We start from the raw sequence: 25,530 nt of genomic DNA on the forward strand, positions 1-25,530 counted from the left end.
GTGACCTTGACCTTTGACCTAGTGACCTGAAAATCAATATGGGTTATCTTCGAGTCATGATCAATGTATCTATGAAGTTTCATGATCCTATGCATAAGCGTTCTTGAGTTATCATCCGGAAACTATTTTACTTCATTGGGTCACTGTGACCTTGACCTTTGACCTAGTGACCTGAAAATCAATAGCAGTCATCTGCGAGTCATGATCAATGTATCTATGAAGTTTCATGATCCTAGGCCCCAGAGTTCTTGAGTTATCTTCCGGAAACCATTTTACTATTTCGGGTCATCGTGACCTTGACCTTTGACCTAGTGACCTGAATATCAATGGGGGTCATCTGCGAGTCATGATCAATGTACCTATGAAGTTTCATGATCCTTGGCATAAGCGCTCTTGAGTTATCATCCGTAAACCATCTGGTGGACGGACCGACATGAGCAAACAATATACCCCCTCTTCTTCGAAAGGGGGGGGGGTCATAATGAGAAAACTGCCCCCCTCCCAGCAGCCATGTTATTCAACTGACCGAAACCATTTTTGAACTCAACTCTCGTATTAAGGAAACAAATGTTCTGAACAAATTTCATGAAAATTGAGCCAAAAATGTGACTTCTACTGTGTTCACATGTTTTCACTATATACATATAGAGAAAAATGCCCTGCCTACTGGTGGCCATGTTTTTTCACCGACCCCGACCATTTTCAAACTCGTCCGCGATATCAATAAAACCAATGTTTTTACCAACTTTCATGATGGTTTGGCAAACATTGTGACTTCTAAGAGTGTTTACAAGGTTTTTCTATAGCCAAATAGGGAAAACTGCCACTACATACATATAGAGAAAAATGCCCCGCCCACTGGCGGCCATGTTTTTCCACCGATCTCGACCATTTTTGAACTCGTCTGAGACATCAATTAAACCAATGTTTTGACCAACTTTCATGATGATTGGGCAAAAATTGTGACTTCTAGAGTGTTTACAAGGTTTCTCTTTAGCCAAATAAGGAAAACTGCCTCCCCCCACTGGTGGCCATGTTTTTCAACGGATCGGAATCACTTTTGAACTCAACCAAGACAAACATTTTGACAAAGTAACATGAAGATTGGGCATGAAATGTGACTTCTACAGTGTTAACAAGGTTTTTCTTTTTTTTGACCTAGTGAACTAGTTTTTGACCAGGCACAACCCAGTTTCGAACTTGGCCGAGATTTCATTGGGACCAAGCTTCTGACCAAGTGTTATGAAGATGGGACAAGAAATGTGGCCTCTAGAGTGTTTATGAGCAAATGTTTTGGAAGGACGGACGGAGGGGCGGACATATGACGGACCAAGACCGGTCACAAAAGCTCACCTGAGCAATCAGGTGAGCTAAAAAATTGTCTGGAGCTAACCATGTTTAGTTTGTAAGAGTTTTGTACAAATAATTGGCTGCATTTTTGTAAAATCATATTTTTATGCACATTGCCATTCATATGTCAATAAAAGTGTGCATGTTATACTGTGTACTTATACAAGCTGATATTTCAACATTTTTAAATATTCAGACTTTTAGAGATTGTTGTATGTGAAAGATGTTCCTGCATAGCAGTAAATGGGCACATGTAATGAGCGGTTATTTCTGTTCTGTAGTTTTAATGCAAAACAATCATTTAAAATTAATTCTTATTATTAATGCCAAAGACCAGAGTCATAAACAATACTTATTCTCTTGGGTGTAAGGTCAAATACTTAATACACGGTCCTATGTAATCAATTTTAATTTCCACATTTTTACTTTCCATGATTAATTTTTGTCCAGTTGCAGTATTCAGTTACTAGTGTACTGCCCTTTTTACATACGAATAATTTGGAGTCATATGTCAAATCCTGTAAAATGATTTGAAAGTTGCAATATATCTGTCCTTCCTATTGCATTTCTATTACTAAGTACTCTACATTTATCAGTTCAATGATGTTTTAAAAACACCTACGTATTCTCAACAAGTCCTTGAGTTCTTCATCTGGTGTCTTTTGTGCAATTAACTCCTTTAATGCTTTCGTCTTTTGTGCAAGCAACACATTTACAGCTTCCTCCTGTAAAAATAAAAGTCACTTGTGTTTGCCTACAAGATAATTTTATTGAAAAGGTTCTTCATTACAGGGTCCTCAACTGAAGTTTTCTCAATAATTATGTTGTTTTACCCAAAAAGGTCAGTTCAACATATAAAAATATGTTTTTAAAAGAGAAAATTCCAAACAAGCTCTTTGCCTTAACCACCAGGTAGAATTTTATCACACTTAACAGTCTCAGATGTTCCTCTTTAAGATAATATAAAATCCCACCTTCTATGCTTATTATCACATGAACTACAACAGTTTCTTTTTTATACTAAACACTTAACAGCCTTATTCTAAATAAAGTCATGTCTCAAGAATGGAATCTCATATCTTAATTACAAACATATTATTTAATGCTTTCTGGTGGTTTATAGAGAAATATCAGTGAATTACCACTGACAATTCACTTTTTCAAACTGTGAAAAGTAACAGTGAAAATAATCGATAATTTTCGCTGTTTTACTGTGAAATGATGTCAATTTGTTTACGAAGCGACGTCATTATTCCAGCGTTATTATTAAGCTAAACTCTTTAACAATGTAAATAAACAGTAAAAAAGCATACAATAAAAAGAAACTTTTGTTGGATTAGTTGGAATATCGATTTTAATTCACAAGTGATCATAGAAAGTATATTTTTTCTATGATCAGGAGTTAATTAAAATCAATATTCCACCTAATCCAACACAATTTTCTTTTTATTTTATGCGTTTTAAAATATTTATTTACATTATTACAAATATCCGCTATTTTTCACTATATTATTAAAATTATTCGCTAAATCTTTATACAGGAACAAATGTAAGTGTTCATGTTTATGTAATATGGTGGTTATCAAAGAATTACCACACTCAACACCATTTAAATAAAGATACTTGACACACCTTCATTTCAGTCGAAAAAACCAGAATGTTGTTAGTGTGCGCCATTCCCACAACAAGTGATTGTGTGATTCTGCTGAAGTAGAAGGATAGTGGCCATTTCACATCATCTATCTCTGTTACCATCTCTACCAGTATCTGCCGCCCATCTCTGTCCACTTGTATTATTTTATGGGATCCACACACTAGAACCTGTCCCAAGTCTGTCACATGGAGACCAAGAAAGTCTGGTTCGAAATACGGATGAGGGTTCAATGGTATTAGCTGTTCCGACTTCATGGGAAAGACAGTTAATCTGGAGATCACTGTGCCATCTACAGCCAGTGTAACAAGCTGGTTACCGGTCCTCAAGGCCACATATATCCTCCCTCCATCAGGACTGACAGCACATGATCCAATCATGTCTATGAAGACATAAAAAAGTATGATTGCTACCAGGTTATTAGTTTCTTGAACAAATAACATATACTAATTACTTTAAAATTAATTTACACAAACATCTGATGGCAAATAAGGTACATATTGTAAACACAGCTATAATGATTATAAAGTGAAGTGACTTGTACATATAAAACTATTTCGCACAAAATAAATTCCCAATATAGACCCATATAAACAAAGCAATGTAGTATTGTGTATGATTTCTTCAGCTTGTTATGAAGTTTCTTTCAGATAAATCTGTGTTTTTATCTTCATGTATTATGTTTAGATGGTATCCATTAGTTACCAACTATGCATATGTTTAGAGATTTAATATGAATTGTTAGCTTATACAAATATGTAAATTAGCAGGAGCCCTGGAACACTGTCTTTGCCTTTAAATTAGTGTTAGTCTCCTAGAATTTCTTTGTCAGTTTTGGATAATAAACAAATGTCATGTTTCAATCATTTGTTGCCAACTTAACGGTTGTGCTAGCTCTTCTTAAGTGTGTGCGTGTATCTGTCTATTAAATCAATAAGTGTTTTCCTTTCCGCACAAGTAATTATCATACCAATATGCATGATCACAGATCAATGCTTTCTCAATTTAGTGATTAGAAACAAATGTAACTTATGTTACAAGCTTGAGTGTTGCTGTTCTTGGACCTGTTGACCCCAAAATGTTTCATTTCCTCTCTCGAAAGAATCATAGCACTCTAGAAAGAATCGTACTAGCAATATGCATGATTGTAGCTACCAGAAAGGTCACGCTGTATAATGTCAATGTCACAGGGTTTTGTGACATGTTTGCACAATATTCTGAGAGTGCTTTGTCTAAAAAATAAAAATAGTGTGCTAGTAACTTAGGCACAAATGAGAAGAAGAAATGTACTTATGTATTTTTTACTTTTGGATGACAAGAGGGCAAAGATGGCCCTAGTTCGCTCACCTGAGAGGAGTCGGTTCATTCAATCTTTACCAAATGTCAAACTTGACCTAGATATTGTCCAGACAAACATCCTGGTCAAGTTTCATCATTATTTCATCTGCGAGCCATGATCAATGTACCTATGAAGATTCATGATCCTAGACGTAAGCATTCTTGAGTTATCATCCGGAAACCATTTTTCTAAGTTGAGTCACCGTGAATACGTTTTTTGTCACTGTGACCTTGACCTTTGACCTAGTGACCTGATAATCAATAGGGGTCATCTGCGAGTCATGATAATTATACCTATGAAGTTTCATGAACCTAGGCATAAGCATTTTTGAGTTATCATCCAGAAACCATTTTACTATTTCAGGTCACCGTGACCTTGACCTTTGATCTAGTGACCTGAAAATCAATAGGGGTCATCTTCGAGTCATGATCAATGTACCTATGAAGTTTCATGATCCTAGGCATAAGCGTTCTTAAGTTATCATCTGGAAACCATTTTACTATTTTGGGTCACCTTGACCTTTGACCTAGTGACCTGATAATCAATAGGGGTCATCTGCGAGTCATGATCAATGTACCTATAAAGGTTCATGATCCTAGGCCTAAGCGTTCTCGAGCTATCATCCGGAAACCATTTTACTATTTCGGGTCATCGTGACCTTGACCTTTGACCTAGTGACCTGAAAATCAAGAGGGGTCATCTACGAGTTATGATCAATGTACCTATGAAGTTTCATGATCATAGGCCTAAGCGTTCTTGAGTTATCATCCGGAAACCATTTTACTATTTCGGGTCATTGTGACCTTGACCTTTGACCTAGTGACCTGAAAATCAATAAGGGTTATCTGCAAGTCATGATCAATGTATCTATAAAGTTTCATGATCCTAGGCATAAGCGTTCTTGAGTTATCATCCGGAAACCATTTTACTGCTTTGGGTCACCGTGACCTTGACCTTTGACCTAGTGACCTGAAAATCAATAGGGGTCATCTGCGTATCATGATCAATGTACCTATGAAGTTTCATGATCCTAGGCATGAGTTATCATCCGGAAACCATTTTACTTTTTCGGGTCATCGTGACCTTGACCTTTGACCTAGTGACCTGAAAATCAATAGGAGTCATCTGCGAGTCATGATCAATGTACCTATGAAGTTTCATGATCCTTGGCATAAGCGCTCTTGAGTTACCATCCGGAAACCATCTGGTGGACGGACGGACCGACATGAAAAAAACAATATACCCCATCTTCTTCGAAAGGGGGGGGGGCATTATGAGAAAACTGCCCCCCCCCTCCCAGCAGCCATGTTATTCAACTGACCAGAACCATTTTTAACTCAACTTTCGTATCAAGGAAACAAATGTTATGAGCAAATTTCATGAAAATTGGGCCAAAAATGTGACTTCTACTGTGTTCACATGTTTTCACTATATACATGTAGAGAAAAATGCCCCGCCCACTGGTGGCCATGTTTTTTCACCGATCCCGACCATTTTCAAACTCGTCCGAGATATCAATAAAACCAATGTTTTGACCAACTTTCATGATGATTGGGCATGATTGGGCAAAAATAGTGACTTCTAGAGTGTTAACAAGGTTTCTCTATAGCCAAATAGGGAAAACTGCCACTATATACATATAGAAAAAAATTCCCCGCCCACTGGCGGCCATGTTTTTTTCACCGATCTCGACCATTTTCGAACTCGTCCGAGACATCAATTGAACCAATGTTTTGACCAACTTTCATGATGATTGGGCAAAAATTATGACTTCTAGAGTGTTTACAAGGTTTCTATATAGCCAAATAAGGAAATCTGCCCCGCCCACTGGCGGCCATGTTTTTCAACAGATTGGAACCACTTTTGAACTCGACCAAGATATTATTAAGACAAACATTTTGATAAAGTTACATGAGGATTGGGCATGAAATGTGACTTCTAGAGTGTTTACAAGGTTTTTCTTTTTTTGACCTAGTGACCTAGTTTTTGACCCGGCACAACCCAGTTTTGAACTCAGCCGAGATTTCATTGGGACAAAGCTTCTTACCAAGTTTCATGAAGATGGGACAAGAAATGTGGCCTCTAGAGTGTTTACGAGCAAATGTTAACGGACGGACGGACATACGACGGACAAAGACCGGTCACAAAAGTTCACCTGAGCAATCAGGTGAGCTCAAAACCAACTTCCACTAAAAAAAACCCAGAATAAACACAGTTTTATGTTGGTTTAAGTGGGTTTTGGTATGAAAGTGGATTATTTTTTGACAAGGGTAATGGCCTGATGTGTCAATATTTGTTGATAAACAAAACTGATTCGGTCCATTAAGTCGATAAAAAATCCCAAATTTGCCTTTTTATCTCTTTAACAAATCCCAATTTAAACAGACATCCTTTTCTAAAAATGGCTCGAAAACCCCTGTACATAATACAAATGTTATCAGGATGAATCCACCATGATTCTTACCTGTATAATTATCTGGTTTATTTTCATAGAGTTTGCAGACTAGTTTGCCATTTAGTTTGTACTTGTACAGAGCTGTACCAGATCCAATAAACAGGTCTCCCTGATGGTGGGCAATACTATAACAACTATGTTGTAACTCAAGCTTCCTGCCTTTGGTGAGTTGGCTCTGGCTTACTGTGATAAACTGGACCTCATTATTCATAGCCACTGCAACCTCACTGGGTGTGATCTGACACATGTCCAGTAGCCAAGCAGTCACATCCCAGTGACTCACCACCTGGTACCGCTGGTTTAGAAGCTTGACTCTCTTATTATGGTTGTTTACAACCAGGACCTGTCCATCTGGGAGAGCACATATGCCTGTGATATCACATGAATCTGAATCACTTGGTATTCTCACATTGTGCACAGACTTCCGCTGGACGTTAAACATCTTGCCTGACTTTCCTAGAAGAGTCAATGCTTGTTGTATTTTATGCTTACATTTTATGATGGCTATAAGACAGAGCTCCTTATTATCTCCAATTTTCTGAAAACTTTCATGGAATTGTGACAAGTCATTGTGAAGAGTGGTGCATTTATGAATAGAACTTGTAACTGACCCTTTAATGCTTATAACTTCATCTTTCATCTCGTTAAGTTCCTTCGCAGTAATATTATTGAATTCATTCACGATAGAAACAACATTCCTACACAACTCTTCTTTTAAATATTGCTCATTTCCGCCTGATGTACCCACAGAATTAATATCACATTCATCTATGTAAGTATTTAAATTGCAACACAGTTGCTCTATCATAACTTCCCTATGTTCCTTGTATGTTCTCTGCAATGACTGAATGCTGGCCTCCTGACTGATTTGCAGGGTTTTAATTTCCCCCAGGACAGTTTCCAGCTCCACTGACAGCCCCTCTAAGCCTGTGGGCTGCAAGTTGGTCAGCTCCGAAATCGGAGTCACTTTTCTGCACTGGCTGAAATAAACAGTTAAAACATGTACATACCAAGAAATAGTCAGTGATATTATGTAATGCTTCAAACAAGTATGAAGTGCCAAATAAAAACATACATGGACAATAAATTAACGCTTCTTGGGCTTAATATGGAGGTATATAGATTTGCACTTTTCCATCCATCTGTGTGACTTTTCTGTCATATATAACTCAACATGTATTCCTGCAACTTTACAAGTACAGTAACCAGGCATGTGAGCTAATGCGCACCTCTATATGTTGTTTCTGTTGTTTCATCATAATTGTAGTAATGTCTCATATTTATACAAAAATGACATTAAAAAATATGTGTAGAGTGTAAAATAAACAGTATTGTTACAAGAGGACTAACACTTTACATAAATATTTATCATGTAATTTTACCCACATGCATAGTTTGATAAGTCTTTTTTCAACATACCCAGCGTAATGGCCCCTGTTTAGCAAAGAAATCACATTTAAAATTGTGTTGTGAGTAACTCAAAGGGTACAGCTGATTGAGGAATGAACTATTCTTAAAGCATTACCCACCATGTGAAATTATGCACCTTGATATTTTTTTATTTATTTTTTTTACATAAGAAGAGTTTTGTGACAATCCCTTTAACCAAACGATATTTGTTCAATTGTGAGAAGCGTTACTCAAATAGAGGGATACTTCTACAGTAACATTATCGTCAGGTTAGTGGTGCAACTCCATATATTTGTTCATACCTTAGGTTTCTACGTATAGCGCGCTCCCGTGTATAGCGCACAGGCTGTTTTTTAATGCAAAAATGGAGAAATTTTTTTTAAAGACAATAAAACCCTCAAATCGGACCGAAAATGGCCGCCATTTTACTATTGCACAATCCAATAATCCGGGGCATTGGAAAACTTAATTAAGCATTCAAATAAAGAAGCGTGATTATGATTAGGAGCATGGGTTGCAAATCACTATACTTTTCTGACAATTTTGTAATTTTCTAGCAAAAGATTAACAGTCCACATGCATTTCGTGAAAAACGTGAGAAAATAAGAATAAGTGTACATCGTGTGATTTTTCCTCGGGGAAAGCATGGGCATTACCGGTAAATTTGAATGTCGCATGGGAGACAGGGATACAGTTGTTGAGGTACACCACAACGTTCGATATTTAAACACACAAAATGCAATTGCATATCTTCACGTTCTCAAGTGTCAATTAGTGTCTCAAATATCAATTAGCGTCTTAACAAGTCGTGGCACATATTACTCAATAACATCTGCCAATTTCGAAGTACAAAATGACCCCCTTTCACACCTACCGTTACCCGCAAAAAAGACCTCGTTCGCACCGACCCTTGCATGCTCTCCGGAATGTCGACAACAATCCCCATCGGAATTCATCAATAAAGAAGTGTAAAAACACAAACAAAGAAATGTCCGCAAGTTTATTCAAACAAATTTATTTTTGACCAAAACTTCTTCTACCGCGTTCATATCTACCAGTAGCGACTTCTTGTTGTTTCGACAATGGCCCCTCAGTCTGTACGGTTATAGGGTGGTAGTTTTCTGGAAAAAAACATGGGGGCCATTTTGATTATTTACAATTACACAACATATTTTTTTACCAATTTAGCAGCCAGGATAGCGTTGTATCAATGTATAGCGCGAACCAGCTTTTTAATTTGAATTTTGGAGGTAAAACACTGCGCGCTATACATGGAAACCTACGGGTAATTGTTTGACATTAGTGCAGTTGTGGGACAAATTGGATTGTAGAGGTATCCATTTACTAAGAATACATTTCTAGTAGTTTATATTGTTTTCAGTTTTAGTGTCATTGTACACCTTGACCACACTATCCATAATAACACATGCAAAAAAAAAAGATCATTAATGCTCTTCCATCCCACAAAAAAACAAGCATGACGTATATTTAATGTCTATTCCCAAACTCAGTATGTACAATCTAGCCTGTGATGAGCGACATATGACATGCAACCTGGTCTACTATCTCCCAATATTTGTTGTTGTTATTTACCCTATTGTGATTATTTTGCTTTTGTTGTTGTCACGTGATCTATTTGTGGAAAAGTAAAGACGCCATTGTTAAATGTTTGAATGGTCAGGTTAGCGTGTGCAACTCCATATGTTTGTTCAAAATGTTCCTTATTATTCTTGAATTATCATCCAGAAACCATTTTTACTATTTCGAGTCACTGTGACCTTGACCTTTGACCTAGTGACCTGAAAATCAATAGGGGTCATCTGCGAGTCATGATCAATGTGCCTATAAAGTTTCATGATCCTAGGCATAAGTGTTCTTGAGTTATCATCCGGAAACCATTTTACTATTTCAAGTCACTGTGACCTTGACCTTTGACCTTGTGACCTGAAAATCAATAGGGATCATCTGCCAGTCATGATCAATGTACCTATGAAGTTTAATGATCCTAGGCATAAGTGTTCTTGAGTTATCATCCGGAAACCATTTTACTATTTCAAGTCACTGTGACATTGACCTTTGACCTTGTGACCTGAAAATCAATAGGGGTCATCTGCGAGTCATGATCAATGTACCTATGAAGTTTAATGATCCTAGGCCTAAGCGTTCTTGAGTTATTATCCGGAAACCATCTGGTGGATGGATGGACGGACCGACCTACCGACATGTGCAAAACAATATACCCCTTCTTCTTCGAAGTGAGAAATGTGCATGGCTGTAGGCCAAAGCATGCTCTAAGTATCTTTTGGAAATAATTGGTCTACAAACCAAACAACAAACGGACCAAAGGAAAAATGCAAATTAAAATAATCCCAAATCTTAGAGGAGGTCCTCTATATTTATATAAAGTGTCAGTATATACAATCTAGCCTGCGTTGAGCAGCTTATGACATGCAACCTGGTCTACTATCTCCTAATAAGTTTATTTGTAGTTTAACCAATTGTGAATATTTTGCTTTTGTTGTTGTCACTTGATCTATTCGTTGACAAGAAAAGACCCCATTGTAAAAATGTGTTAAAGGAGGATCCAAGAGATTGGCCTATTGTATATTTATTTGTGATATTGACATTTCTTACAGTAGCAAGCCTAAAGTAAATGATTTTTAAAAAATTAGGAAATACACATGTATGAATAATATTTTGCAATTAACTTTATACTACACACAGTAAAAACAAGTGTTCTGCGGTCGGAGGCATATGCCTACTTATTGTGACAGTGACCTAAACCTTTGACCTAGTGACCCTAATTTTGATAGGGGTCATCTACTGTCCAAGGCAAATGCACATGGGAAATATAAAGCCAATCAGTCGATTCGTTGACGAATTATTGATCAGAAACGCTTTTCCCACTTATTGTGCCAGTGACCATGTCCTTTGACCTAGTGACCCCAATTTTGAGAGTGGTCATCTACTGTCCAAGGCCAATGCACATGACAAGTATCAAGCCAATTGGTGAATCAGTTTACCAGTTTTTGATTAAAAACTATTTCACATTTAGTGCGTAACTAATTTCAATAGGGCTCATGTACTGTCCAAGGTCAATGTACATGAAAAGTATCAAGTAGGCTAGTGACCTTGACCATTGACCTAGTAACCTCAATTTTGATAAAGGTCATCTACTGTCCAAGGCAAATGCACATGTGAAGTATCAAGTTAATCAGTCAATTCGTTGATGAGATATTGATCAGAAACCACTTAATGTGATAGTGACCTTGACCTTTGAACAAAAGACCAAAATTTCAATAGGGGTCATTTACTGTTCAAGGCCAATGCAAATGTGAAGAATCAAGCAAATCGGTCAATTTGTTGAAGAGTGATTGATCGGAAACGTTTTTCACAGTGTTATAGTAACCTAGACCTTTGACCTAGTGATCCCAATTTCAAAAGGGGTCATGTACTGTCCAAGGCCAATGCAGAAGCGAAGTATAAAGCCAATCGATTAATTTGTTGATGAGTTATTGATTGGAAACCATTTTCACACTAAGTGTAATAGTCACCTTGACCTTTAACCTAGTGACCCCAATAGGGCTCATGTACTTTCCAAGGCAAATGCGTATGTGAAGTATCAAGCCAATCAGTCAATCAAGAGGCACATGAGGGCCTGAATTGCTATACTGCTAGAAACACTGTGCAAGTTTGGAAAGAATAACATGGAAACTGTGTACTTAATCGCGCAAACAATGCTAATTTTCTTAAATTCAAGGGGAGATTAATGTGTACTTATTTCTCCGATAATGCTCATATTCAATATGGTTCAAGTCCTCATTGATATAAAGAAACTGAGCAAATTAGGAAATAATTGGATGAAAACTGGAATTAATTGGGTGGAATTAATTGGGTAAACAAGCGGGATTTCAAAATTTTCTCATATTCAAGGGGAAGTCATTCTGGACTTATTGCTTCGATATTGCTCTTTTTTAAAAAGAGTTTGAGTCCTCATTGATACAAAGACACTGTGCAAGTTTGCTAAGAATTGGATAATAATTATGGACTTATCACATAAAACAAGAGGCCCATGAGGGCCTGAATCGCTCTACTGCTATAAACACTGTGCAAGTTTGGAAAGAATAAGATGGAAACAGTGTACTTAATCGCGCAAACAAGGAGAATTTTCTCAAAATCAAGGGGAGGTTATAATGTACTTATTCATCCGATACTGCTCATATTCAATAGGGTTCAAGTCCTCATTGATATAAAGATACTGTGCAAATTAGGAAATAATTGGATGAAAACTGTGGAATTAATTGCGTAAACAAGCGGAATTTCAAAATTTTCTCATATTCAAGGGGAAGTCATTCTGGACTTATTGCTTCGATATTGCTCTTTTTACAAAAGGGTTTGAGTCCTCATTGTTACAAAGACACTGTGCAAGTTTGTCAAGAATTGGATGAAAATTATGGGCTTTATCACATAAAAAACTGATTTTTCTTTTTTTTCCTCAAATTCAAGCGGAGAGAATTCTGGACTCCGATAACTCCGATATTGCTCATTTTCAATAGGGTTTGACTCATCATTCAGATAAAGAAACTGTGCAAGTTGGGAAATAATTGGATGAAAACTGTGGACTTTATTGCGCAAACAAGCCTTATTTCACAATTTTCTCAAACTCAAGGGGAGATAATTATGGACTTTTTACTCTGATGTAACCCATTTTCAATAGGGTTCAAGTCCTCATTAAAGGTGCCTTTTCACAGATTTTGGCATTTTTTAACTTATTCCTTAAATGCTTTATATCGATAAATGTAAACATTGGATCGTAAAAGCTCCAGTAAAAAATCAAGAATAAAATTAAAAAAAGGAAAAGAACATTGCCCGGACTAGGTTTCGAACCAGTGACCCCTGGAGTCCTGCCAGAGTCCTGAAGTAAAAACGCTCTAGCCTACTGAGCTATTCCGCCGAGTACACTTAGTTGATGTATTTTATACCTTAAATAAGCAATCTTCGTAGTTTCACAAAATTTAACGACAAAAACAGAACTCTCCAAATTATTCAATCGTTTCGCGTTGCAACGCTTTATAATTTATAGGTTTTAAAATCGTCAAAAGATGCATATAATGGCTATATTAGACCATGGTAAATGTTCAGTATTACTGTTTCCTCACAAATATCATAACTAAAACGAAAATTTGCGAATCTGAAACTACTTTTTTCAATTTTGTCAATTTACCAAAGCGTGAAAAGATCCCTTTAATATAAAGACACTGAACAAGTTTGAAAAGGATGAAAATGACGAAAACCACTCCATGACATAAGCTCTTCAGGCCTTCGGCCATTAGAGCTAATTATTGATAAGCTATTGATCGGTTACCATTTTCACTCTTTGTATCATAGTGAACTTGACCTTTGACCTAGTGAACCCAATATTGTTAGGGGTCATCTACTGTCCAAGGCCAATGCACATGTGAAGTATCAAGCCAATCAGTCAATTTGTTGACGAGTTATTGATCTGAAACGATTTTCACACTTAGTGTTATAGTGACCTTGACCTTTGACATAGTGATTCCAATTTCAATAAGGGTCATCTACTGTCGAACGCCAAGCACATGTGAAGTATCAAACCAATCGGTCAATCGATTGACAAGTAATTGATCGGAAACTAACTGGTCTACCGACATTCAGACTGGTATACCGACAGACATCCAGTAAAACAATATACACAATCAATAGGAGCCTTAAAGTAACCACCTGCTCTACTCTTTATAACAAGCGATAGGGCCCTTAAATCAATCGCATGTACTAGTCTTTCTAATGATTCATAGGGTCCTTAAGGCAATCATCTGCACTACTCTTTATAACAATCGATAGGGCCCTTAAATCAATCGCATGTACTAGTCTTTCTCACAATTCATAGGGCCCTTAAAGTAACCACCTGCTCTACTCTTTATAACAATACATAGGACCCTTAAATAAATCGCATTTACTAGTCTTTCTAACAATTCATAGGGTTCTTAAAGTAACCACCTGATCTACTCTTTATAACAATCGATAGGGCCCTTAAATCAATCGCATGTACTAGTCTTTCTAACAATTCATAGGAGCCTTAAAGTAACCACCTGCACTACTCTTTATAACAGTCGATAGGGCCCTTAAATCAATCGCATGTACTAGTCTTTCTAACAATTCATAGGGTCCTTAAGGCAATCATCTGCACTACTCTTTATAACAATACATAGGGCCCTTAAATCAATCGCATGTACTAGTCTTTCTAACAATTCATAGGGTCCTTAAGGCAATCATCTGCACTACTCTTTATAACAATACATAGGGCTCTTAAACAAATCACATGCACTACTCTTTATAACAACCCATAAGACTCTTAAACAAATCACCTGAACTACTCTTTTTAATAATTCATAGGGCCATTAAGACAATCACCTACACTACATCCATAGGGCTCTAAAACCAATCACCTGCACTACCATTTATGACAATACATAGGGCTCTTAAACAAATCACCTACATTTCTCTTTATTACAAGCCAAAGGACCCTTAAACCAATCACCTGACCAAGTTTCATGAAGAACGGACAGTAAATCTGGCTTCAAGAGTGTTAACAAGGTTTTACTATAGCCATACATAGCCATATAATGAAAAATGATCCGCCCCGTGGTGGTCATGTTTTTCAACGAACTGGAACCATTTTCAAACTGGTCCAAGATTTCATTGGGACAAATCTTTTGGCTAATAGTCATGATGATCGGACAATAAAGGTGGCCTCTAGAGTGTTAACAAGGTTTTACTTAAGCCATAAAAGGCCATATGCCCTGCATCCTGGGGACCATGTTTTTCAACCAACTGTAATCATTTTTGTAATCATTTTTTGAACTCATCCAAGATATCATTGGGATAAATCTTGTTACCAAGTTCCATGAAGATCGGACATTAAATGTGGCTTCAAGATGGTTAACAAGGTTTAACTAAAGCCATATTTAGCTCTAAAATAAAAAATGCCCCACCCCCTGGCGGCCATGTTTTGCAACCAACTTTAACAATTTTTGGACTCGTTCAAAATAAAATTTGGACACATTTTTTTGTTTTCATGATTGATAGACATTACATGTGATCTCAAGAGTGTAAACAAGGTTTCACAATAGCCATATAAGGAAAAATTCTCCGCCCCCTGGGGGCCATGTTTTATAACCAATCGGAATCATTTTCAAACTCTTCCAAGATATCATTGGTACTATTCTTCTGACTAAGTTTCATGAATTCGGACAAAAAAAGTTGCCTCTAGAGTTAAGAGTAGAGTGTTAACAAGGTTTTACTACAGCCATATATGGCCATATTATTAAAAATGCCCCACGTCCTGGTGGCATGTTTTAAAGGGGCCTTTTTACACTTTGGTTAATGTACAAAATAGAAAAAAATTGTTTCAAATTCGCAAATTTTCCTTGAAGTTATGATATTTGAGAGGAAACAGTAATACATAACATTAACCATGCTCTAAAATGGACCCCCCATCCAAGCACTTGTGTGATGGATGGGGGGCATTATTGGAAATAAGGCCGAAAATATACAAGCAAATCACTCCAGTGACCAGTCTATTTCGCTACTTGAAAGTACAAACTGAAATTTTGTGACGAATTCACACGTGACCACAGTTTTATAAATACCGCACCTTGCACGAGAAAACTCATAGGTTTTAAAGTCAGATTTTATGTTGTCATAAACTACTCAAACATTCAATATGGTTCTTAGTCTACAAAGGGTGGGCACATAAGAACATAATTCTTCCATTCAAGGATGGGTGCTAGTATATTTTCGGACTCCGGCCTTATTTCCAATAATGCCCTCATCCATCACACAAGTGCTTGGATGGGGGGTCCATTATTTTCATAAGGCCTCCAGCCTTCAATATACAAGCATATTTAAAGACGACAACATAAATAGAACAGACAAATACTCAGTTGTATCAATTGTATGTGTCATAATGCATAATTTAATGAATGTCTACATAATTTTGTAAACATATATACCGTATGCAAGTATTACCACATATATATCAATATTACATCCATATTATCTATAATAATATAGCATATAAGGTTTGATATAAAATCGCAGTTTCAATCCGTTATAACAAACAATAATAATAAAACAAACCTGGCCATGAATAATGTAATACTGATTCCAGTACATTGCATCCACTTAGAAAGTTCTGGAGCAATATAAATACCAGTTATAAATTAAGTATCTGAAAATAATAAGATATTACTTAGGTATCCGACCAGAACAGAAAATTAATGTCTGCAACACAAAACAGCTTCACTAAATAATGTACTATTTTGTTGATTAATGTCATCACCCATATCTCATAAATAGAACTTCTTAGCAGTAGACCAATCTGCAGTTATCAAAATCGCAGAAGTTTTACATCCAACCATGGCAGCCGCCGAAACTGATGCGTAAATGTGTTAACATTAATACCTGCCAGTGTTTTTTTCACCTATAGGGGAATGGTGGCGGGGCCCGTCCAAAGGGGAAAAACACGTCGTTTTTTTGGAAAAGGGGAAAATAAACAAGAGGGCCAAGATGGCCCTAGTTCGCTCACCTGAGAGGAGTCGGTTCATTCAATCTTTACCAAATGTCAAACTTAGATATTGTCCAGACAAACATCCTGGTCAAGTTTCATAATTATTTCATCTGCGAGTCATGATCAATGTACCTATGAAGTTTCATGATCCTATGCGTAAGCATTCTTGAGTTATCATCCGGAAACCATTTTTCTAAGTTGAGTCACCGTGACCTTGACAGCCATTGTGTGAATACGTTTTTTTGGCACTGTGACCTTGACCTTTGACCTAGTGACCCGATAATCAATAGGGGTCATCTGCGAGTCATGATCAATATACCTATGAAGTTTCATGAACCTAGGCATAAGCATTCTTGAGTTATCATCTGGAAACCATTTTACTATTTCGAGTCATCGAGACCTTGACCTTTGACCTAGTGACCTGAAAATCAATAGGGGTCATCTACGAGTTATGATCAATGTACCTATGAAGTTTCATGATCCTTGGCATAAGCGCTCTTGAGTTATCATCCGGGAACCATCTGGTATACGGACGGACCGACATGAGCAAAACAATATACCCCCTCTTCTTCTAAAGGGGGGGGGCATAATGAGAAAACTGCCCCCTCCCAGCAGCCATGATAATCAACTGACCGGAACCATTTTTTAACTCAACTCTCGTATCAAGTAAACAAATGTTTTGAGCAAATTTCATGAAAATTGGGCCAAAAACATGACTTCTACTGTGTTCATATGTTTTCACTATATACATATAGAGAAAAATGCCCCGCCCACTGGCGGCCATGTTTTTTCACTTTTCCCGACCATTTTCAAACTCGTCCGAGATATCAATACAACCAATGTTTTAATCAACTTTCATGATGATTGGGCAAAAATTGTGACTTCTAGAGTGTTTACAAGGTTTCTCTATAGCCAAATAGGGAAAACTGCTACTATATACATATAGAGAAAAATGCCCCGCCCACTGGCGGCCATGTTTTTTCACCGATCTCGACCATTTTCGAACTCGTCCGAGACATCAATTGAACCAATTCTTTGACTAACTTTCATGATGATTGGTGTTGTAATTTTAGTATATGATTTCAATTTAGACTGCTCTGTTTGATGCCATGTGGCATGGTGGGCATTTGTTATCAGAACAGGATACCAGTTGGTCATCATTTTGTAATAAAGATTAGCAACACTGGTCTGTTCTGGTGCTCCCAGAGTCTGCTTGTCAAATATGTCAACACTTGCAATAATAAATACTAATTAAATGTTAGGTCCTATCTGTGTCTGTCCACACATCCAAATTTGGGAGGGTGGGCAGAATTGTATGAAAAGCCAGGTTGAGAGAGAGGCTGAGGAGAGTAGAATTGAATGAAGAGATGTAAAGATACAAGTAGTATGAGAGAGAGTTGGTGGCAGTTTGATAGAGAATGGATTTTACCTAGATTGTGAAGACAGTTGACAAATAAACATTATTGTTGTATATATTTATTCTCGTAGTGTGTAAATAAAATCGAGAGTATATATACTGTGTTGTGAACTGATGAACTCTTCCCCCTGAAAATTGTAACACTGGTGGCAGCGTCGGGATATGGACTTTAACACGCCACGCTTGTGAGGAAAACGCATATTATATCATTGTGTCAGGCTCAAGACTTTAACAGTCACATATTTGTTTTATATGGATTAGTTAATAATATTTCAAGCAAAGACATGGGACTAAAACGCCAAAATGAGAAGGACTCTTGCAATGGCGAAGATAGTGTTGATGTTGATGATGAATTAATACAATTGCGAGAAAAGTTACGTTTAGCAGAGACGGAAAATGCACAATTAGATAGAAGATTAAGGACTGGTGAAGAAGCAGCTGTACATCAACGGGATGAACTTGTGAGACAATATCAACAACGTATAAATGACATTTATACAGATAAAGAAAAACAGATCAATGACCTTCAGCAAGAAAATAGTTTGTTACGGGAACAGTCTCACTATGGTAGTTAGAGGCGCGCAAGCAGTGGGGCAGAACGACGTAATTGTGAGGATTCAATGCCCAGACATCTGTTGTTTGACGGGAAGTCTTCTTGGGAGAGCTTTATACATCCTTTCTCTGAGATGGTCAACGCATGCAATTGGGATGAACACGAACGACTGTTTCGTCTCAAAAACAGTTTGAGAGGAGAAGCAGCAGAATATACTTTTCGCCAGCTTCCAACAGACACGCTGAACAATTATGACATGCTGAAATCAGCATTGGAGTTGCGGTTAAAGGAGATACGTTCAGTATCATCATATGTTGCTGAACTTGAAGTCAAGCGTTTCAACAAGGATAAAGAGAAATTAGCAGAATATGTGTCAGATATCAAACGACTTGTGTTGAAGGGTTTTTCAACCGCTGATTATGAAACGCGGGAAACTATAAGCATACGTCACTTCCTCAAAGGGCTTTACGATACACAAGCAGTAGTATTCATAGGAATGAAGGAACCCAAAACAATCGATCAAGCTCGTGATCTATTGGAGACGTACCATAGCTTACGGGAAGAGGATAAAGGGGCGCGTGTTAGAAGCGTCGAGTCGAAACCACAGCAAGGCGATTACGTAACAGAAGCAAGACTTCAAGAGTTTGGCCGGGATTTAAAAACAAATCTTGGAAAGAAGACTGATAATTTAGCAAACAAGCTACTAGTCAGAGTGGTGGCCAAAGGCAGAGAAAATCGACATGTGACAGAAAAGACATTGAAGGTTTTAAATTCATCGCCGTGGACACTCGAATCTGAATGTACTGCAGATGTGTTCCATAACCGTTCGGAAAACTAGGGCAGACCAAGGCTAACGGCCCAGCGTTGGTCTTACAGACAAGCGAACATTTTCAGACAATTAAATGTAGAAGTACTAGTAGTGATGGACTTACTGTGCTTTTTATGCCCCCTTCGAAGAAGAGGGGGTATATTGATTTGCTCATGTCGGTCTGTCGGTCGGTCTGTCGGTCTGTCGGTCCGTCCACTAGGTGGTTGTCAGATGATAACTCAAGAACGCTTGGGCCTAGGATCATGAAACTTAATAGGTACATTGATCATGACTCGCAGATTACCCCTATTGATTTTGAGGTCACTAGGTCAAAGGTCAAGGTCACGGTGACCTGAAATAGAAAAATGGTTTTTGATGATAACTCAAGAATGCATACGCGGCCAACAGGGCGAACTCTGAACAATATAACTGAAGCAACTAGTCTGTTATCCTAAATCTATAATTATCAGTCCAATGAAACATCATTATTTGAGTAAAATAAATTGGATCAGTAAAAATATTATCAGAATATGAGATTTTTTGTATATTTTGTATAATACATATTGTGTTAATGTTTAATTTTGTTGATTAATATAAATATAAGCAGGACAGGGGAGGTAATACACTATTATATCTTTCTTATATACAGGGGAAACAAATGCAATAAGTTTAAATTTCATGTTTAAAAAATAGAGGATATTTGTTCATGTCAGTGTGAGATCATTTGTTATTTCTTATGATCACATTTTATTATTACTTTGACAAAACAACACTTACCTGAATACCACAATGGATTCCACCCAAACAATACCCCACGCCCCTACCAGAATCCCTTCCCCCTCCCAACCTCTACCCCCCCCCCCAAATTTTTTTTTAAAACATCATCTAATGAATTACCCCACCCCACATTATACCCCCCTCTCACTCCAACCCCCCTATCTCCCCCTTTTTGTTAACATCTAATAAATTACCACACCCCACATTATACCCCCCTCTCACTCCCCCCTACCCCCCCCCCAATTTTTTTTAAACATCAAATAAATTACCACACCCTACATTATACCCCCCTCTCACCCCCCAACACCCCCACACATCTCAAAAAAGTTTTTTTGTTTAACATCTTATAAATTACCACACCCCACATTATACCCCCTCTCACCCCCACCGACCCCCCCCTACACCCCCACACACCCCCAGAAAAACAACTTTTGTTTAAACATCTAATAAATAACCACACCCCACATTATACCCCCCTCTAACCCCCAACCCCCCTGCCCCCCAACCCCCCCCCCCTCCCCCCAATTTTTTTAAACATTAATAAATTACCACACCCCACATTATAAACCCCTCTCACCCTCATCCCCCCCCCTACCCCCCGCCCCCCCCCGATTTTTTTAAACATCTAATAAATTACCACACCCCACATTATACCCACCTCTCACTCCCCCTACCCCCCCTACCCCCGGCTCCCCCCCACACACATTTTTTTAAACATTTAATACATTACCACACCCCACATTATACCCCCTCTCACTCCCCCCTTGATCATGACTGGCAGATGACCCCTATTGATTTTCAGGTCACTAGGTCAAAGGTCAAGGTCACAGTGACTCGAAATAGTACAATGGTTTCCGGATGATAACTAACATTAGGTCAAAGGTCAAGGTCACAGTGACAAAAAACGTATTCACACAATGGCTGCCACTACAACTGACAGCCCATATGGGGGGCATGCATGTTTTACAAACAGCCCTTGTTCCTGTTAAATTTTGCGAGTCTCTTAATGTGAATTTTGTTATAGACACATGTGCATGTACAACAATTATATCAACTGGCGTGAACAATAAGATACCAATAGAAAAATGACGGAACGTTTGAAAGTTGATTCATCAGTGCGTCTTGAAGTAGCGGATGATGGGATTTTAGCTTTAGATGGACAGTGTAAAATATCGTTTAAATCATGCGGACAGTGGTTTGAATATACTGTGTTTGTTGCACCAATTCGTGAAGATGGACTTGTAGGTATGGAGTTTCTATATGACTATGATTATCAATTAAGTGCTAAGAACGGATTACGTTTGAATGGGAAGAGGTGTAAAACAATTGTGGAGAAAATACCTCTGAGGGCAGTTAGGGTCACTACACGAGCCAAGGTAAAAATTCCAGCCAATTCGGAGTGCATAATACCTTGACAGGCAATTAATCTCGGGTCAATTAACTCACCACTTGGAATGCTATGCCCTGTGTTAAATAAACAGCCTGCAAATGGGATTTCATTAGGGCACACTTTAATCTCCCCGGGGACAGTTAAAAGCAATCAAATACCTGTTAGGCAGGTGAATACTTCTTCGAGGAATGTTACGCTGGTTTAAGGTGCTACACTGGGATTTTTACAAGAAATTTACTCCAATGAATTATTGAAAGAAAATGTCGATTTAAATTCAGAGAACTGTGCTAGTGAAAACTTGAGTAATATTAAACCAAATATGACATTATGGGGTGATGATTTAAAAGCCTTGTATGAAAGATTGTCGCAAAATCTGAACGATTCACAAAAAGAGAGTGTATTACGTCTCTTGGAAAAATATAAGAAGACTTTCTCCAATTCGCCAACTGATTTAGGAAGAACATCACTAGTGAAACATTATATTGAGACACCGATGGATATAAGACCAATTAAAATACCACCAAGACGAGTACCTAGAACATTAATAGACCAGGAAAATAAAATAATTCAAGAGTAATTAGATATGGGTATTATTGAAGAAAGCAGCAGTCCATGGTCAGCACCATTGTGTTTTATAAGAAAGAAAGATGGAGGTGTTCGCCTAGTGTGTGACTATAGACGCCTGAATGAGGTACCGAAAAAGATTGCATACCCTCTACCGAGGATAGACGAATGTTTGGAGAGTTTGGGTGGAAATAAGTGGTTTTGACCCATAGATTTGTTAAGTGGATTTTATCAAATCGAATTAAATGCTACAGATAAAGAAAAAACAGCATTCTGCACTTCCCATGGGGGATTGTATCGGTATGTTACCATGCCACAAGGTCTTCATGGATCGCCAGCAACTTTTCAAAGATGGATGGATTTAGTGTTCAAAGGCCTTCAATGGAAAACACTAATAATTTATTTTGATGACATTTGTTCATATGCGAAACGTTTGAAGAATCCATTCAGAGACTCGATGTAATTTTGGGAAGGTTAGAAAAGGGAAATATGAAACTCAAAACTTGCAAGTGTCACCTTGTGTCAAAAAACAAATTGATATACTTGGCCACACAATTGACTGTGATGGAATTTGCCCGAATGATAAAAAAAGTCTGGCTTTTTAGTCATGTATGCAACTATTTGGCTTAATTGAGGACAATTAAGAAGCTAAGGCGAGGGGAGTGTTGTAATTTTAGTATATGATTTCAATTTAGACTGCTCTGTTTGATGCCATGTGGCATGGTGGGTATTTGTTATCAGAACAGGATACCAGTTGGTCATCATTTTGTAATAAAGATTAGCAACACTGGTCTGTTCTGGTGCTCCCAGAGTCTGCTTGTCAAATATGTCAACACTTGCATTAATAAATACCAATTAAATGTTAGGTCCTATCTGTGTCTGTCCACACATCAAAATATGGGAGGGTGGGCAGAATTGTATGAAAAGCCAGGTTGAGAGAGAGGCTGAGGAGATTAGAATTGAATGAAGAGATGTAAAGATACAAGTAGTATGAGAGAGAGTTGGTGGCAGTTTGATAGAGAATGGATTTTACCTAGATTGTTAAGACAGTTAACAAATAAACGTTATTGGTGTATATATTTATTCTCGTAGTGTGTAAATAAAATGTAGAGTATATATACTGTGTTGTGAACTTATGAACTCTTCCCCCTGAAAATTGTAACATTGGGCGAACATTGTGACTTCTAGAGTGTTAACAAGGTTTCTCTATAGCCAAATAAGGAAAACTGCCCCGCCCACTGGCGGCCATGTTTTTCAACGGATCGGAACCACTTTTGAACTCAACCAAGATATCATTAAGACAAACATTTTGACAAAGATACATGAAGATTGGGCATGAAATGTGACTTCTACAGTGTTTACAAGGTTTTTCTTTTTTTGACTTAGTGACTTAGTTTTTGACCCGGCACAACCCAGTTTCGAACTCGGCCGAGATTTTATTGGGACAAAGCTTCTGACCAAGTTTCATGAAGATGGGACAAGAAATGTTGCCTCTAGAGTGTTAACGAGCAAATGCTTACGGACGGACGGACAGACGGACGGGCGGACATACGACGGACAAAGACCGGTCACAAAAGCTCACCTGAGCAATCAGGTGAGCTAAAAATTATCAATAATTACTATACAAGTTATTTTAAATATGTTTTATCTCTGGAGCGTGGTAAGTGTTGACCCAACAGCTGTAGCAGAGGCCTACTATAAGACGTTACATGCCAAACAACAAGCCACAGGGCTTTAATTTTTCAGAAAATAATATTTCAAAGTTTTCACTACATACACATAATAAAACAGGTTGCCCCGAGGGAAGGGATCATTTTAACCCCAGATGCATGATTTTAACAAAGTTGTTAGAGGACCACTATACGATGTTCAACAACAAATATATACTCCAAGCCTTAATGTTTGAGTGAAAAGTACCTTTTTTTAAATATGTAAGTCTATATAAATTTATTCACCCTTGGGCATGGCCAGTCTTAACTTAAGGGAAGATTTTTTAAGAAACTTGGTACACAATACAATGATACAGGCCAAAAGCCATAATCCTCTGTCTTAGAGTTTCAAAGAATAATTGTTTAAGTGTTTGCTCTATACTTATACATGTTAGACAAGAAAGTGAACCTCAGTGGAGTGCCAATGTTTACCTCAGGGATTTTCGTAAAAAATATTTGGTATAACTTCAAACGAAACTAATTATCTACAAGAATGCTTTCTATATACTCCCTCGATGAACATATTTCACCTTTAGTCTTATTTTGGACCGGACAGAAGCAATGTCAAATATGGTGGTGGTAGTTGTGGTCGGTGTGTAGTGTTGGTGGTGGGTGGTGGTGGTGGTGGCGGTGGGTGGTGGTGATGGGTGGCAGTGGTGGCTGTGTGTGGCAGTGGTTTTAGGTGGTTGTGGTGGTGGTGGGTGGTGGTGGTGTGTGTTGGTGGTGGGTGGCAGTTGTGGTTGGTGGTGGTAGGTGATGGTGATGGTTGGTGGTGGGTGTAAGTTGGTAGGTGGTGGGTGGCAGATGTGATGGTGGGTGGCTGTGGTGGTGGTAGCAGTGAGTGGCAGTGGTGGTCGGTGGTGGTGGTAGTGGGTGGTGGTCAGTGGTGGTTGGTGATTCCGGTGGTGGTGGTGATGGTGGGTGGTGGTGGGTGGTGGTTAGTAGTAGGTGGGGTTGGTGTGGTGGTGGGTGGTGGGGTGATGGCGGTTGTGGTGGGTGGTGGTGGTGGTGGTAGCGGTGAGTGGCAGTGGTGGTGGTGGTTGGTGTTGGTTAGTGGTGGTGGTGGTTGGTGATGGCGGTGGTGGTGGGGGTGGTTGGTGATGGTGGGTGGGTGGTTTAGTGGTGGGTGGTGGTGGTGGTGGTGTTGGGTGATGGCAGTTATGGTGGGTGGTGGTGGTGGTGGCAGGGGTGAGTGGCAGTGGTGGTAGGTGGTGGTGGTGGTGTGAGGTGTTGGTGGTGGGTGATGGTTACTGGTGGGTGGTGTTGGTGTTAATGATTGGTGATGGGGTGATGGTGATGGTGGGTGGTGGTGGGTGGGGTTGGTGATGGCGATGGTGGTGGTGATGGTGGGGTGGTGGTGGTGGTGGGTGGTGGTTAGTGGTGGGTGGTGGTGGTGGGTTATGGCGGTAGTGGTGGGGGTGGTGTGGTGGTAGCGGTGAGTGGCAGTGGTGGTGGGTGGTGTTGGTGGTGGGTGGTGTTGGTGTTGGGTGGTGTTGGTGGTGCTGTTAATGGTTGGT

General features: G+C 38.5%; 1 protein-coding gene across 1 annotated transcript in view; it reads right to left on the bottom strand.

Moving 5' to 3' along the window:
- LOC127832260 (uncharacterized) overlaps positions 1–25,530 on the bottom strand; it is a 58,782-nt gene that overhangs the window by 10,482 nt on the left and 22,770 nt on the right. Inside the window, exons 2-4 of the mRNA XM_052357619.1 lie at positions 6,805–7,775; positions 2,983–3,383; positions 1,973–2,075 (exon numbers count right to left, since the gene is read on the bottom strand). Coding sequence (XP_052213579.1) covers positions 1,973–2,075; positions 2,983–3,383; positions 6,805–7,775 — 1,475 coding nt within the window. The remainder of the gene's footprint in view (positions 1–1,972; positions 2,076–2,982; positions 3,384–6,804; positions 7,776–25,530) is intronic.

The sequence above is a fragment of the Dreissena polymorpha genome, chromosome 5 (assembly GCF_020536995.1).
Source record: "Dreissena polymorpha isolate Duluth1 chromosome 5, UMN_Dpol_1.0, whole genome shotgun sequence".
In the NCBI taxonomy this organism is placed as follows: Eukaryota; Metazoa; Mollusca; class Bivalvia; order Myida; family Dreissenidae; genus Dreissena; species Dreissena polymorpha.